This window comes from Myxine glutinosa, chromosome 8, assembly GCF_964187855.1.
Source record: "Myxine glutinosa chromosome 8, kmMyxGlut1.1, whole genome shotgun sequence".
NCBI lineage: Eukaryota > Metazoa > Chordata > Myxini > Myxiniformes > Myxinidae > Myxine > Myxine glutinosa.
The window spans coordinates 81,783,871-81,796,687 of NC_136268.1; the positions used below are offsets into that span (position 1 = coordinate 81,783,871).

Genomic DNA, 12,817 nt, shown 5'->3' on the forward strand with positions numbered 1-12,817 from the left:
TAGTTGTTGTGGTTGGAGGGTCAGGAGCCCTTCTGAGGGAGTGGCCGGAAACGGAAGTGACCGGAAACGGAAGAGGAAAAGACACGAGGAAAAAAGGACGAGTATTATTCTTCCTCGCCCCGCTCCGACCAAAGGTGGGATCGACCTTGCGCTGCGTGGAAAAGCGGCGTTCCGAAGCCTGTCTGGCGAGAGGAATCACCGGGACGTGTACCTGCCCGGTGGAGACGTCAAGTTGACGTGGGGCCGTGCATCGACCGCGTCTGGCATCGTTCGCGGCACCGTCTAAACAGACGCGTGCGGGTCGCACGTTGGGGCCTAACGCGCCTTGCGAGCGGCGTGGGGTTTGGCTTGCTCTACCGTATCCGCTTCGCGTGGCCACGAGGGGCTGCAGCCACGGTGCCTGGTACGATACCTGCCCGGTGGAAAAACGTCCACCCGGGGTTCGTTCAACCGCCCGAGTGCGGCGATGGCGACCATCATCTTGGTCAGGAGGGGCCCAGAGACATTGTGCGGGACCGAGACCAAAAGGGTGTCGTGAGTACTCACCGGGACACACGTATATAAGATGGCCATCTTACTCATAGGGAATTGATTGTGGCTGGGGAATTGTTGATGGTAGTGTATTGTTGATTGCTCGGGGAAAATCTCCGTGGTTGTGTCATTGAAATATTGTTGATGGTTGTGTATTGTTGATGGCTCGGGGAAAATCTCCGTGGTTGTGTCATTGAAATTGTATGGTACCATTACCATTGAAATATATCCTTGAACGTCAGTTGTCTCTTGGGTGAAATTCATATGGATTGCGTGGCGAAAGCGCATATATAATACAGCTTTCTGGCGAAGTTCCTCTCACGGTCCGGGGGTCACTGAGACCAGGTATTCACCGAGGGGACCACGTAACAGAATTGGGGGCTCGTCCAAATTACGATTTGCGGTTTCGCAATTGGGTCTACGTCCGGGATTTAAAATTGTATAAAATAATAAAATAATAATTTTTTTTATTAATTAAAATTTATTAATTAATTATTAATTGGTAAATTTTTTTGAGAAATTGGGGTAAAGTCTTGGGTGAAGGTTAACAGGTGTTAACGATAGGCACCATGGCGTTTGTGGCACAGAACTTTGGGGTAACCCCGAGTGAGGCACAGTTCCGAGCGTTGCTAAAGTCGGACCTCTTGAAATTGGCCAAACATTTTAACTTGGAGGTCCGAACTAATTTGAGGAAGGCAGAGTTGCAGGCCACGGTGATACAATCTATGGTGGGATTAGGAACATGGGACGAGTTAGCCTGGGAGTGGCTACCCGAAGAACCAGAAGACGTTGAGCTCCGGAAACTGGAGTTGCAATTACGGAGCCAGGAACGGATCAAAGAAGAAGAAAGGAAAGCAGAAAAGGAAAGAGCAGAAGAAGAAAGGAAAGCAGAAAAGGAAAGAGCAGAAGAAGAAAGGAAAGCAGAAAAGGAAAGAGCAGAAGAAGAAAGGAAAGCAGAAAAGGAAAGAGCAGAAGAAGAAAGGAAAGCAGAAAAGGAAAGAGCAGAAGAGGAAAGGAAAGCAGAAGAGAGGAGAGAAGAGAAGCAAGCAGAGGAAAGGAGAGTGGAACGAGAACTCCAGGAAAGGTTAAAAGAAGAAGAAAGGAAAGCAGAAGCAGAGGAAAGGAGAGTGGAACGAGAACTCCAGGAAAGGTTAGAAGGGAGAAAAGCGGAGGAGAGGAGAGCTGCAAGGGACCTCGAAGCAGAGGAGAGAAAAGCGGAAAGGGAATTAAAGGAACGTGACATGGAGCTTCAGCAAGAAATCAAATTCAAGGAGCTGGAGTTAATGAGAGAACGGGGAGAGGCACCACCCTTGCTGACGGGGTCGACACCTAACCAGAAAACCTGGGATGTGGGCAGACATGTGAGGCTGGTTCCACCGTTCAGTGAAAAAGAAGTCGCGAAATTTTTTCCACACTTTGAGAAAGTGGCTCGACAATTAAACTGGCCGGAGGAGGCCTGGACCATACTCGTGCAAAGTGTGCTGGTGGGGAAAGCTCAGGAAATTTATTCGGCGCTACCAATGGACCAATGTGCAGATTATGAGGTACTGAAGAAGCACATCCTCAAGGCCTATGAGTTGGTTCCGGAAGCTTACAGGCAAAAATTCAGGAATGCCAGGAAGAGGGAGAGTGAGACCCATGTGGAGTTTGCCAGAATGAAAGAAAACATGTTTGATCGGTGGTGTGAGTCAAAAGGAGTCGGGAAAGACTTCGAAACATTGCGGGACTTGATCCTGGTGGAGGAATTCCAGCAGTGTGTCCACGAGGACATCAAAGTGTACCTGCAGGAAAAGAAAGTACCAAAGTTGTGGGACGCAGCCACCATGGCAGATGATTATGCCTTAACCCACCGAATAGGGGTCCACGAACCTAACTCCTCGCCTAGATCTCCGCAGGGGAGGTGGGGAACAGCAGGTGCGGAGAACGACCATACATGGCGGCGGCCTCGAGATGATTATGGGGACAACTATGATACCCCACCGGTTCGAAATCAGAGGGATGCGGGCCCAAGACAAACTTATAGTTCGGGGGGCCCGAGGCAGACCCCGAGTTTTTCCTCCGGGCCTACTTGCGCGTTTTGCAAGAAACCTGGACACTTGATGTCCAGTTGTTACCTCATGAAAAGGGACAACCCAGAGCGGAGTCCGACTATTACAACTCCGAATGCGATGGCTAGCGTAAGAAATCGCCATCAAAAGGGTTACCAACCATTTATTTCAGAGGGGTTTGTGTCACTGGATGGAGCCTCGACTAACCGGAGACCGGTTAGGATATTGAGGGACACAGGGGCCCATCAATCTTTAATGTTTGAAGGCATTTTGCCATGGTCCGAGGAGACGGCAACGGGGGATAGTGTTCGTTTACAGGGGATCGGGGGCGGTGTTAGTGCTCCCCTTCAGGTCATCCAGTTGGAGTCCGATTTGGTGTCAGGACCGGTCACCGTCGGTTTACAAGCCACGCTTCCTGTACAGGGTGTATCTGTGGTTATCGGGAATGATTTGGCCGGGGGTCAAGTTTATGGTAACCTGAGGGTTGGTAAAGAGCCCAGCAGGGAAAATAACACCACACCAGCTCGGGATGGCGACAAAAGTGCCAAGTTATTTGTAGGGGGACTGAACTTCAAAACAGAGGAAGAAGTTCTGACCTCTGTCTTCAACAGATATGGGCCGCTGGTGGAAGTGCGGTTGGTAAGAGACTGGGAAACGCAACAGTCAAGAGGGTTCGGCTTTGTCACGTTTGCCAGCACAAAAGACGCCAGAGAGGCAGAGAAGAATTGGAATGGCAAGGATTTGGAGGGTCGGACCATAACAGTAGGGAAGGCATTTCGTAGGCGTCGAGAGGTCTACAGGAGAGGACAACTGGGCGGTAGTTTTGGTAGTGGCCGAGAAGGAGACCGCTATTCATGGGACTACAGGGACCAGTGGTCCCACCCTAATTATTAGGGAAGTTCTGAGAAGTTGAAGCACTGAAGGCGGCGGAGCCGCCGAGCCAAGATTCCTACACGAATTAACCGTGAACGCCGTTCCTAAAGGCGTCCATGTAGTGAACTTTCATGCACGGACTAACCGTGAACTCCACGTTCCTCAAGGCGCCCATGTAGAGAACTTTCCTGCATGGACTAACCGTGAACTCCGCGTTCCTAAAGGCATCCATGTAGTGAATACTCGGCTTGGCCTCCCGGAAAAAGTGCTATCGAGTTGCTTAACTTTGGATCTTTGATCAACCCCTTAACCTTCATTCCCAAGAAACTGACGGTCAAAGTCAGAGGGTCATGAGATGGAGTTTGATTTGGCAGGGACAATGTCGTTGTTGGTACTTAGTCCAGAGGGAGTAATCTGGAGGGGTTGTGGTGAAATTTTGGTTGCTTTATTTTTAAGTGATAACTGTGCCCGGGGGGAACGGATAATGTGGGGGGGGGGGTTGAGTTATCTGGTTTGTTTCTCCAAATTGGCCGGCAAAGAAAGTTTTCGCTGGGTTCAAACTTTCTTTCTTGAAGGGGGGGAGTGTTACATATTTATGTGAATGTATGTGAATTACCATTCAGGTCTTTGCTTATCCGTGTGTAGTATATTAAGTTGTTGTGTAGTTGTTGTGGTTGGAGGGTCAGGAGCCCTTCTGAGGGAGTGGCCGGAAACGGAAGTGACCGGAAACGGAAGAGGAAAAGACACGAGGAAAAAAGGACGAGTATTATTCTTCCTCGCCCCGCTCCGACCAAAGGTGGGATCGACCTTGCGCTGCGTGGAAAAGCGGCGTTCCGAAGCCTGTCTGGCGAGAGGAATCACCGGGACGTGTACCTGCCCGGTGGAGACGTCAAGTTGACGTGGGGCCGTGCATCGACCGCGTCTGGCATCGTTCGCGGCACCGTCTAAACAGACACGTGCGGGTCGCACGTTGGGGCCTAACGCGCCTTGCGAGCGGCGTGGGGTTTGGCTTGCTCTACCGTATCCGCTTCGCGTGGCCACGAGGGGCTGCAGCCACGGTGCCTGGTACGATACCTGCCCGGTGGAAAAACGTCCACCCGGGGTTCGTTCAACCACCCGAGTGCGGCGACGGCGACCATCATCTTGGTCAGGAGGGGCCCAGAGACATTGTGCGGGACCGAGACCAAAAGGGTGTCGTGAGTACTCACCGGGACACACGTATATAAGATGGCCATCTTACTCATAGGGAATTGATTGTGGCTGGGGAATTGTTGATGGTAGTGTATTGTTGATTGCTCGGGGAAAATCTCCGTGGTTGTGTCATTGAAATATTGTTGATGGTTGTGTATTGTTGATGGCTCGGGGAAAATCTCCATGGTTGTGTCATTGAAATTGTATGGTACCATTACCATTGAAATATATCCTTGAACGTCAGTTTTCTCTTGGGTGAAATTCATATGGATTGCGTGGCGAAAGCGCATATATAATACAGCTTTCTGGCGAAGTTCCTCTCACGGTCCGGGGGTCACTGAGACCAGGTATTCACCGAGGGGACCACGTAACAGTTACATACATGTACGTAATAATAATAACAATAATAACAGTATTTATATAGCGCCTTAGCATGAAATGAACAAAGCGCTTCACAACATATCTTGAAGACTTCAACTTACATTACACAATCTTAGAGAATACGACTTAAAGCTACTTTTCAAAAAATACAATTAAGTTACTTTGGAAATAAATGTGTTTTGAGTTTTGATTTGAAAGTTTTTATGTTGTGTGAGGTCCGAATAGTTTTTGGTAGTTTGTTCCAGAGGGCAGGTACTGAGTTGCAAAAGGCTTTGTCCCCGTATGGCATGAGTTCTATTACAGACAAGGAGAGTCTTATCAGCGTGTGATCTTAAGTATTTGGCGTCATTAGAATGAGTGTGAGTATTAAAGACAATACTCACATTATTAAGTATTATTAAAGACAAAAAACAAAGCCAGACAATAAAATAGAGCGTTCCTCGTATGTATTCAATGCAAGGCCAGAAACACGCGCAGATCGGACAGGAAACAACATGGCGTCCACAGACCACGTGACCAATTTTTTTCGGACTCTTGATGTCGCACCTCTCTCTAGACAGGGACTCTAATCCACGGGCCCCCTCCCAGAATCCCTCATTTTCTAAATAATTAAATAAAAAAACTTCTTCACAACTACCTGAGCGATATGGACCAATTTTGGTACAATATATCAGGACAGTAAGGCCTCATGAGGTTGTGCTCCTCATCCAGATCCACCCATTTAAGTGGGGTAAAAAGGGTTTTGCCCCAAAGGGTGGTTTAGCCTCAAATTCTGATAATTTATTTTAAAATATTTTCCACAACTACCTGAGTGATATGGACCAAATTTGGTACAATGTATCAGGAAGGTAAAGTCTAATGAGGTTGTGTGCCCATCCCATCCGGATCCACCAATTGAATTGCCCCAAACGGGGGTTTCACCTCAAATTCAGGTAATTGATTTTAAAATCTTTTCGGAAACTGTGGGGAAATAAATGTACATTTTTAAACAAGTCATGCACATAAATCCAGTTGGTAATCTTACATGGTGTCTAAACTTCACGGAGCACTCTGGGTGCCAGCGATGACACATTGTGACGTCACGTTTCTCCCAACAGTCAGCACGGCAATTAAAGAAAAATCTCTCAGGTCCCAACTATGGGATGCCAAAACCATGCAGCTTGTGTGTGCTCTATCCTCTAAATGCTGAGCGTTGAGCGAAGAAGCTCGTTTGACAAACTTATTTTGTTCTCAATCAGTTAAGGATCAGATTTGAACCACTGACCTGCCGGACTCAGAGCGCATGCTCTAACCACAATGCCATTGATGATTGCTGATATCAGAAATGTATTATTTGGATACTTGCAATATCAGGTACAAGTAGTTATCATATTCATTGCATCATAAACATGACGACAGTGATATAACTGAGCATAGACAAGTGTAATAAGAAAATGAGGAACATGTTAAATCCTGACTGGCCTGTTCCAATGCACTGGAGGTGCTGTTGCTGTTTATCTTCATAATACCTTTCCCCACAGACCTTTTACCTCTCTTTCCCAATGCTAATACCCCTTGGTCAGTTCCACAAGATGGATTGGCCTGATCGGCAATGTTTCTCATTCTCACTCTTTCACTGCACTTCCATCTCCTTAGCTACAGCACAGTGCCTGGAACTCCCTACACAAAGTCCTTTTCTCTTACATGCAAAAGTTATTTCCCTCATACCTCCTCCTCATACCCCCTACTAAGATTTCTCCCATGGTATACAGGAGCTTGTGGTGAGACATCAGCAAGGAAGAATCATGCCTTCTCTGTCTGGAAGTGAGAAGCCATTTCTCTGCCAAGCCTTTTAATGAGAACCTGCAGACATCCCCAGCCAGTCCGGATCCTTCAGGTGAAGAGCAAGAAAACAACACCAGCCTCACCTGAGACCTGGGGTGTGCTCAGCTACCCATCACTTGCCAAGCCAGCCGTTCCTCATCAATGGTTTTGAATGGAGTACTTCCTGGAATGGTTAAACCAATTGGTGAGGGCTCCACAAGAAATGTTGTAACCAAACACACCCCTGAGCTTTCAGTCCTTTCTCCTTCAAAATCCTTGTGGCCTAACCTAACCCAAACTATAAAAACTGATGGAGTTATGATGGACATATCATGTTTTTCCTGAGTCCCTTCGCTCATCACTGATGGTGTTATGATGGACAAAGCTGGTGATAAGGCAGGATGGTCAAATCACACATTTGTTGAAATGAAAAGGCTCAGGCTGTCAATCTCTTCATTCCTGTTTCATAATCCCTTTCCCTCCTTCAGGCAACTATGAGATTCTCACTTGCAACAATGGAGACATACAGAGTGCACAAATCGGACAACTTCAGCAACTGGTCCCAGTGGCATCAGTTCACTCTTCCTTGAAATCCGTGCATCGGAACTCGGTGCTCCTTCTTCACTACCCTTCTGCAGATATTGCTTGGAAGTTGGATTCCCACATTAAAGGTGACACGTCATTCCTGTCAATAACAAGAGTGCCAACAATTCCTCTGACCTACAGAAGCATTATTCCCAAAATCAGCAAGATGACGGAATCAATAATCTCAGCCGACCTCAAGTCCCACATCTTCTCCAACAGTTCCAGCAACAAAAACCACATTACCATTCCCAAATCCAGGCCAACAACTCACTTCCACACTTTTGCTTCCCCCCCCCAACCCCTCCATTTCTCTCGACTGCGGAACAATCGCCGGAGTCTAAAACATTTTTCTCTCCACTCCTTTAAAGCGGTGAGCCATCAACATTTCATGTTATCTCTGATAATTTATATTTTCACCGACTCTCCTGTCCACCTGCCCTTTTCCACATTTACCATCTGTCAGTTTCCATGTTCCTTATCTACTCGGCCCATTCAATGTCAATATGCCCTTATTTATGCTGCCCGTATTTTTGTTCCTTCCTCATTTATCAGGCCTCCCTTGTTTGCCAACTCCCTTTGCTCTATTGCCGTTGTGTCAACATTCTACCGACTCCTCTCCGGCCTCGCTCCCCCAGCTCTCTCTGTGCTCTGTCCCCCCAATATTCCTTCAGGTCACACAAGATCTGCCAGCAACCCTCTTATGGTTAACCTGCCAAAATCTAGGCTCTCTGCTCACCTTCACTCTTTCATTCCCCTTTTCTCCCGCCTCTGGAACAAACTCCCCCACTCCGTTCAATCCCACTCCTCCCTCCAGGTCTTTAAAACAGCTGTTCACCACCATCTCTCATCTTCCCCCATCCAAAACCTTGATCTTTTCTACCCCCGGTAATTCACCCGATAAATTTTTTTTTTTTGGGGAAATTCCAACTTCTTTCCTGGAAATCCTTGCAGTATTCATATGTTTTATACCTCTCCCACCTCCCCCAAAGCCCACCCCCTCCCACATTTCTCCCGTTGTCCCTGTTCTCAAATGTTGTGTTTGTGTCCTTCCCCCTCTCTCCCCATCTTGTCTACCGCTCCCCTTATTTTTGATGTTTTACGTGTCGGTTTGACCTTTTGTGTGATTCATGTTAGCTCTTTCACGAGCCTCGATCTTGTATACAAAAAAACAAACAAAAAAATCACCCCTCCATCATTCAGCTCTTCCATGAGCCTCAAGCTTTGTTTCAAAAAAAAAAACTACACCACCTCAGAGAAATAAAAACTTCATATGGTTGGTATTTCCTAGAAAGAAGCATAATCATTTTTTTTTGATATTTTTGTTTATTTATTCAAGTTAAGTTCAATGACAAATATGCCAGAGATATGGTCTACAAGAACAAAAAAAAAACTACTTTAAACATTCATTTTTAACCTGAAAGCTATTACAATTCCCTTACAGACAAGCTATAAAAAATACAGCACATCACCAGCTCTTTAATACTCAAAAATAAGAATAATTTAGGACATGAGCAGCATACGTTATATGAGTCAGCCGTACCTTTTTGACAGATTAATAGGATAGCAATACAAAACCGGCTGGGCAAAGCCAACGGAAACCGGCCAAACCGAAAGTCGACAAGTGAATCTCTGATAAACTTCTCAACTTCACCTCCTGTACCCTGTGCTCATTTACTAACTCGCACTCCACACCCCAAAGGCAGCTTTCCCTACTGCTGCCCGAGGCACACCGCAGGCAAGGAAAGGTGTGTCGCTGTGCCATGTCCAAAAGTGCCAGAAACTATCGCCAGTCCTGCAATTATAAGGCTCGACAACACGTGGCTTCTTGCAAACTGCTTGCCGCACTAAGGAAGTAATTTTTTTTCTCCCCCCATTTTACAAAATACTTCCCTTCAAACTCCTCTAACATTGGGTGGTTTGACCAGTCGCATGCACCCTTGGTGAGGCAACAACATTTACTCGGACCAAACAACACGTCAGTGTGGCATTTGCCAAAAAAAAAAAAACAAGATTTGTGGAGAACGAAAAAGGCCCACCTTGCGCAACGTCTATCTCGGCCTTCCATGCACACTCATTCTAAGGTGTTATTTATTGATCACATCAGATTAAGAAAAGCTGAACAGATTCTGGGAATTATGGATGCATATAATACAAGGTTGAGGGGATGTGTTCTTTGACTCAAAAAGGGTTTACTTGCACCCACTGCCACCCGTATCATACATCATACTTCAAAGGAGTAACTGCACACACATGACAAATGCACCAGGCATGGAAATATTGAAGTTGAACAAATCATGGGTCAGGGTGCCGAAACAGCACGGATCGTGAGGCGAAAAGAAAAGGATTCGCCATGAAGAAGCTGAAATCCAAGTTCAGGCGAAGATCTCTTGTGCGGGGGCCTTTTGATAGCCACCGTTGAAGGCCTTGTTCTGGTCGAGCGCATAACTACCTGCATCTTTCTTCTTCAGCCGATGTACAAGCAGGACGATGAGCAAAACCGCCAGCAGGATTCCCACCACACCACCAATGATCACCGCTGCGGGGAAACATTTTCGTTTTATCACAGGATGCATGTACGAGTTCATCATTTCCTATGCAGCATGTGGCTGCTGGTTGCATCATTGCTCGGAGCTCTGCTGTGCCGCTGATGCAGTGCCCCACTATGAGTCAGCTGGTACTCATTCTGCAACCTCTGAAGGATGACAGCCTGAGTCAACCCACCTAGTGTTATTTAACGGCACGACAGGGGCTCAAACTCAAGACCCTAAGATCTTAAGCCAGCCACGAGCTCATATACTGCTTCACCCACCCCCACTGACCCCACACGCACTTATGACAGACTTTATGCATCTCGTGAATGTGAAAGCATTAAACTGCAGGTGCTGCAAATCAAACATTAAGAAAATGATCAATATAATTTGAAGATACTGGCGGGAGTAATGCATTCGATCGTGTCCGTGTGCGTGTGTGTTCGTGTGTTTGTGAACAAGATATCTGGAAAAGTTCTGAACGGATTTGGATGAAAGTTGGTGGGATGATTACCCTTGGGATAAGGAAGAATTGATTAGTTTTTGGTGAAGCTCAGGATATTATTCCGGATCCTGGATTTTTTTGAAGGATTGTTTACCATTGGAAGATAGGGCTCATTTTTTTTTAACATTGTCTTCTATATATTCTATATTTAACATTGTGATATGAAAATAGTTTTCATATTTGTTGTAAATGTAGTTTAAACTAGTGGTTATGCGTTAGAGCGGTGTATTTTATTAGCAGCGTCGTATTCAAGGTTTTTTTTTTTTTTTTCTATTAAAGACATATTCTGTCATTTTAAAACCACCAAAGTGTGTATTCAGTTCCCCGTTTCATAAAAGGTATCATTTGATATGTATAATGCTTTAAAACTTTTTTTTTAAACCTCAGAAGAGATATCAACATTTACCTCAGCGAATGTCAATCGCGGTGTCCGTATTTGATGAACTTATAAAGACTTAGGTGACTTATAAGTGTGACCAGCATGTGCACGGGATTCTTCCCAGAAGAATGAGTGGTCGCATTAGCTTGTACGACTTAAAATGAGGGAGTTTTGTTTTGACGTTTGGGCCAATTTTACATGTTGTATCCCTAAGGAATGAAACGAACGTTTTCCTGGCTTACAATTTTATTTGAAGTCACACATGCCTCAAAATACACTCACTTACATAGAATTGAACGCTGAATCCGAAAATGTAAGTGAAATTGCCTTGTTTTTTTTTAACATTATCTTCTATATATTCTAAATATATATCTGTGCAGTGTGTCTTGTGTTGTCTTGTGTTGTGTTGTCACTGAACTACTCCCTCAAACTTTTGTGAAATCGTACTATTCCAACTTGACCCACGGCGGGAGTATGCGCTCTACTGAGTGGCGTTCTAGTTTTACCTATTTTTGACCTCACAAAAGCTTCACAGCCGATGCAAGTTCATTTTCAGAGAAAAACAAAGCCATACGATCTGATAAGATCACATAACGCTTATAAATCAGGAACTATATCAGTCAAATATTTGTATTCGCTTATCAGTTGAAATAGCAGAGTGTGGAAAGAAATCGAGATTTATAGCAAAATGTGCAGAAAAATGTGGCGGCTTTCATAATGTTGAAAGAAACAGGATTGCTGGGATAAAATAATACCTGAACTTTTGTTTAATAATTGATTTATCACATTTTGAAGCGTACAAAGAAACCTTTGTATAACAAACCTGCAAGCACTTCCGTCTTGCCAAAAAAGCCTTGCTGGCCTTGTTTGGCCGAGTCAGGAGTGGACGTGGCACTGCGAGCTGGCAGGTTCAGGACTCCTTTTTGCTCAGGTCTTATGATACCTTCTTTCATACCAACTAGCAAAGAGTCATCCATTTGACCAGAACCCTGAAAAAGAAATGGCTCGTGATTAAAGCACATACGAGGAGGAAGCTCATCCGCTCCACAAACCACATACAAGGAGGAACACTGAAGGTTCCACTGAAGCAGTTTCTTGGCTAGGCTTATATTACTGGATGCATCGCCACTCCTACACAGAAAGTCATGGCATGAATGTAAAATTTGTCCAGGGTGCCGGCAATAGCTCGCCTAGACTTTGAAGGACACTGTGGGATATTTAACGTCCAACTAATGCCGGCAAACAGGACATCCAATTTAACGTCCGTCCAAAGGATGGCACACACATTGATGAATCTCCCTGCGTGTGAAACACCACGATATGATAGTTTATAGCTAGGCCGACATTCAAACACAGGCTACACAGCTCAGAAGCGAGTGCGCGTACCTCTAAACCACCCTGCCAGCCCTGTTGTTGATGCTCACCAAAATTTATCTTTTCTGCACAGACTGGAAATGGGGTTTTCATCATAATACTTTGAAGTTTCGTCTTTCTATGGCTTTTGCACTAGCTACTCTTCAGAAATAAATCACCAATTTAAAAAATGCCTTAATCATCAAAAATTGGCATTAAAATCCCAAAAAAGAATGTACAGTGCATTCAGAAAGTATTCAGACCCCTTCACTTTTTTCACATTTTGTTATGTTGCAGCCTTATGGTGAAATAGTTTAAATTCATTTTTTCCCTCATCAATCTACACTCAATACCCCATAATGACAAAGAGAAAACAGGACTTTAGAAAGTTTTGCAAATTTATTAAAAAGAAAAAACTGAAATATCACATTGACATAAGTATTCAGACCCTTATGCTATGACACTTGAAATTTAGCTCAGGTGCCTCCCATTTCTCTTGATCATCTTTGAGATGTTTTCTACACCTTGATTGGAGTCCACCTGTGGTAAATTCAATTGATTGGACATGATTTGGAAAGGCACACACCTGTCTATATAAGGTCCCACAGCTGACAATGCATATCAGAGCAAAAACCAAGCC

The 12,817-nt window shown here is 45.2% G+C and overlaps 1 protein-coding gene across 1 annotated transcript in view; it reads right to left on the bottom strand.

Annotated features, from left to right (window-relative positions):
* Nucleotides 1-8,712: 8,712 nt before the first annotated feature.
* Nucleotides 8,713-12,817, bottom strand: part of LOC137432633 (syndecan-4) — a 42,681-nt gene continuing 38,576 nt past the window's right edge. Inside the window, exons 4-5 of the mRNA XM_078783438.1 lie at nucleotides 11,648-11,813; nucleotides 8,713-9,948 (exon numbers count right to left, since the gene is read on the bottom strand). Of these exons, the coding sequence (XP_078639564.1) occupies nucleotides 9,785-9,948; nucleotides 11,648-11,813 (330 nt within the window). The 3' untranslated portion in view covers nucleotides 8,713-9,784. The remainder of the gene's footprint in view (nucleotides 9,949-11,647; nucleotides 11,814-12,817) is intronic.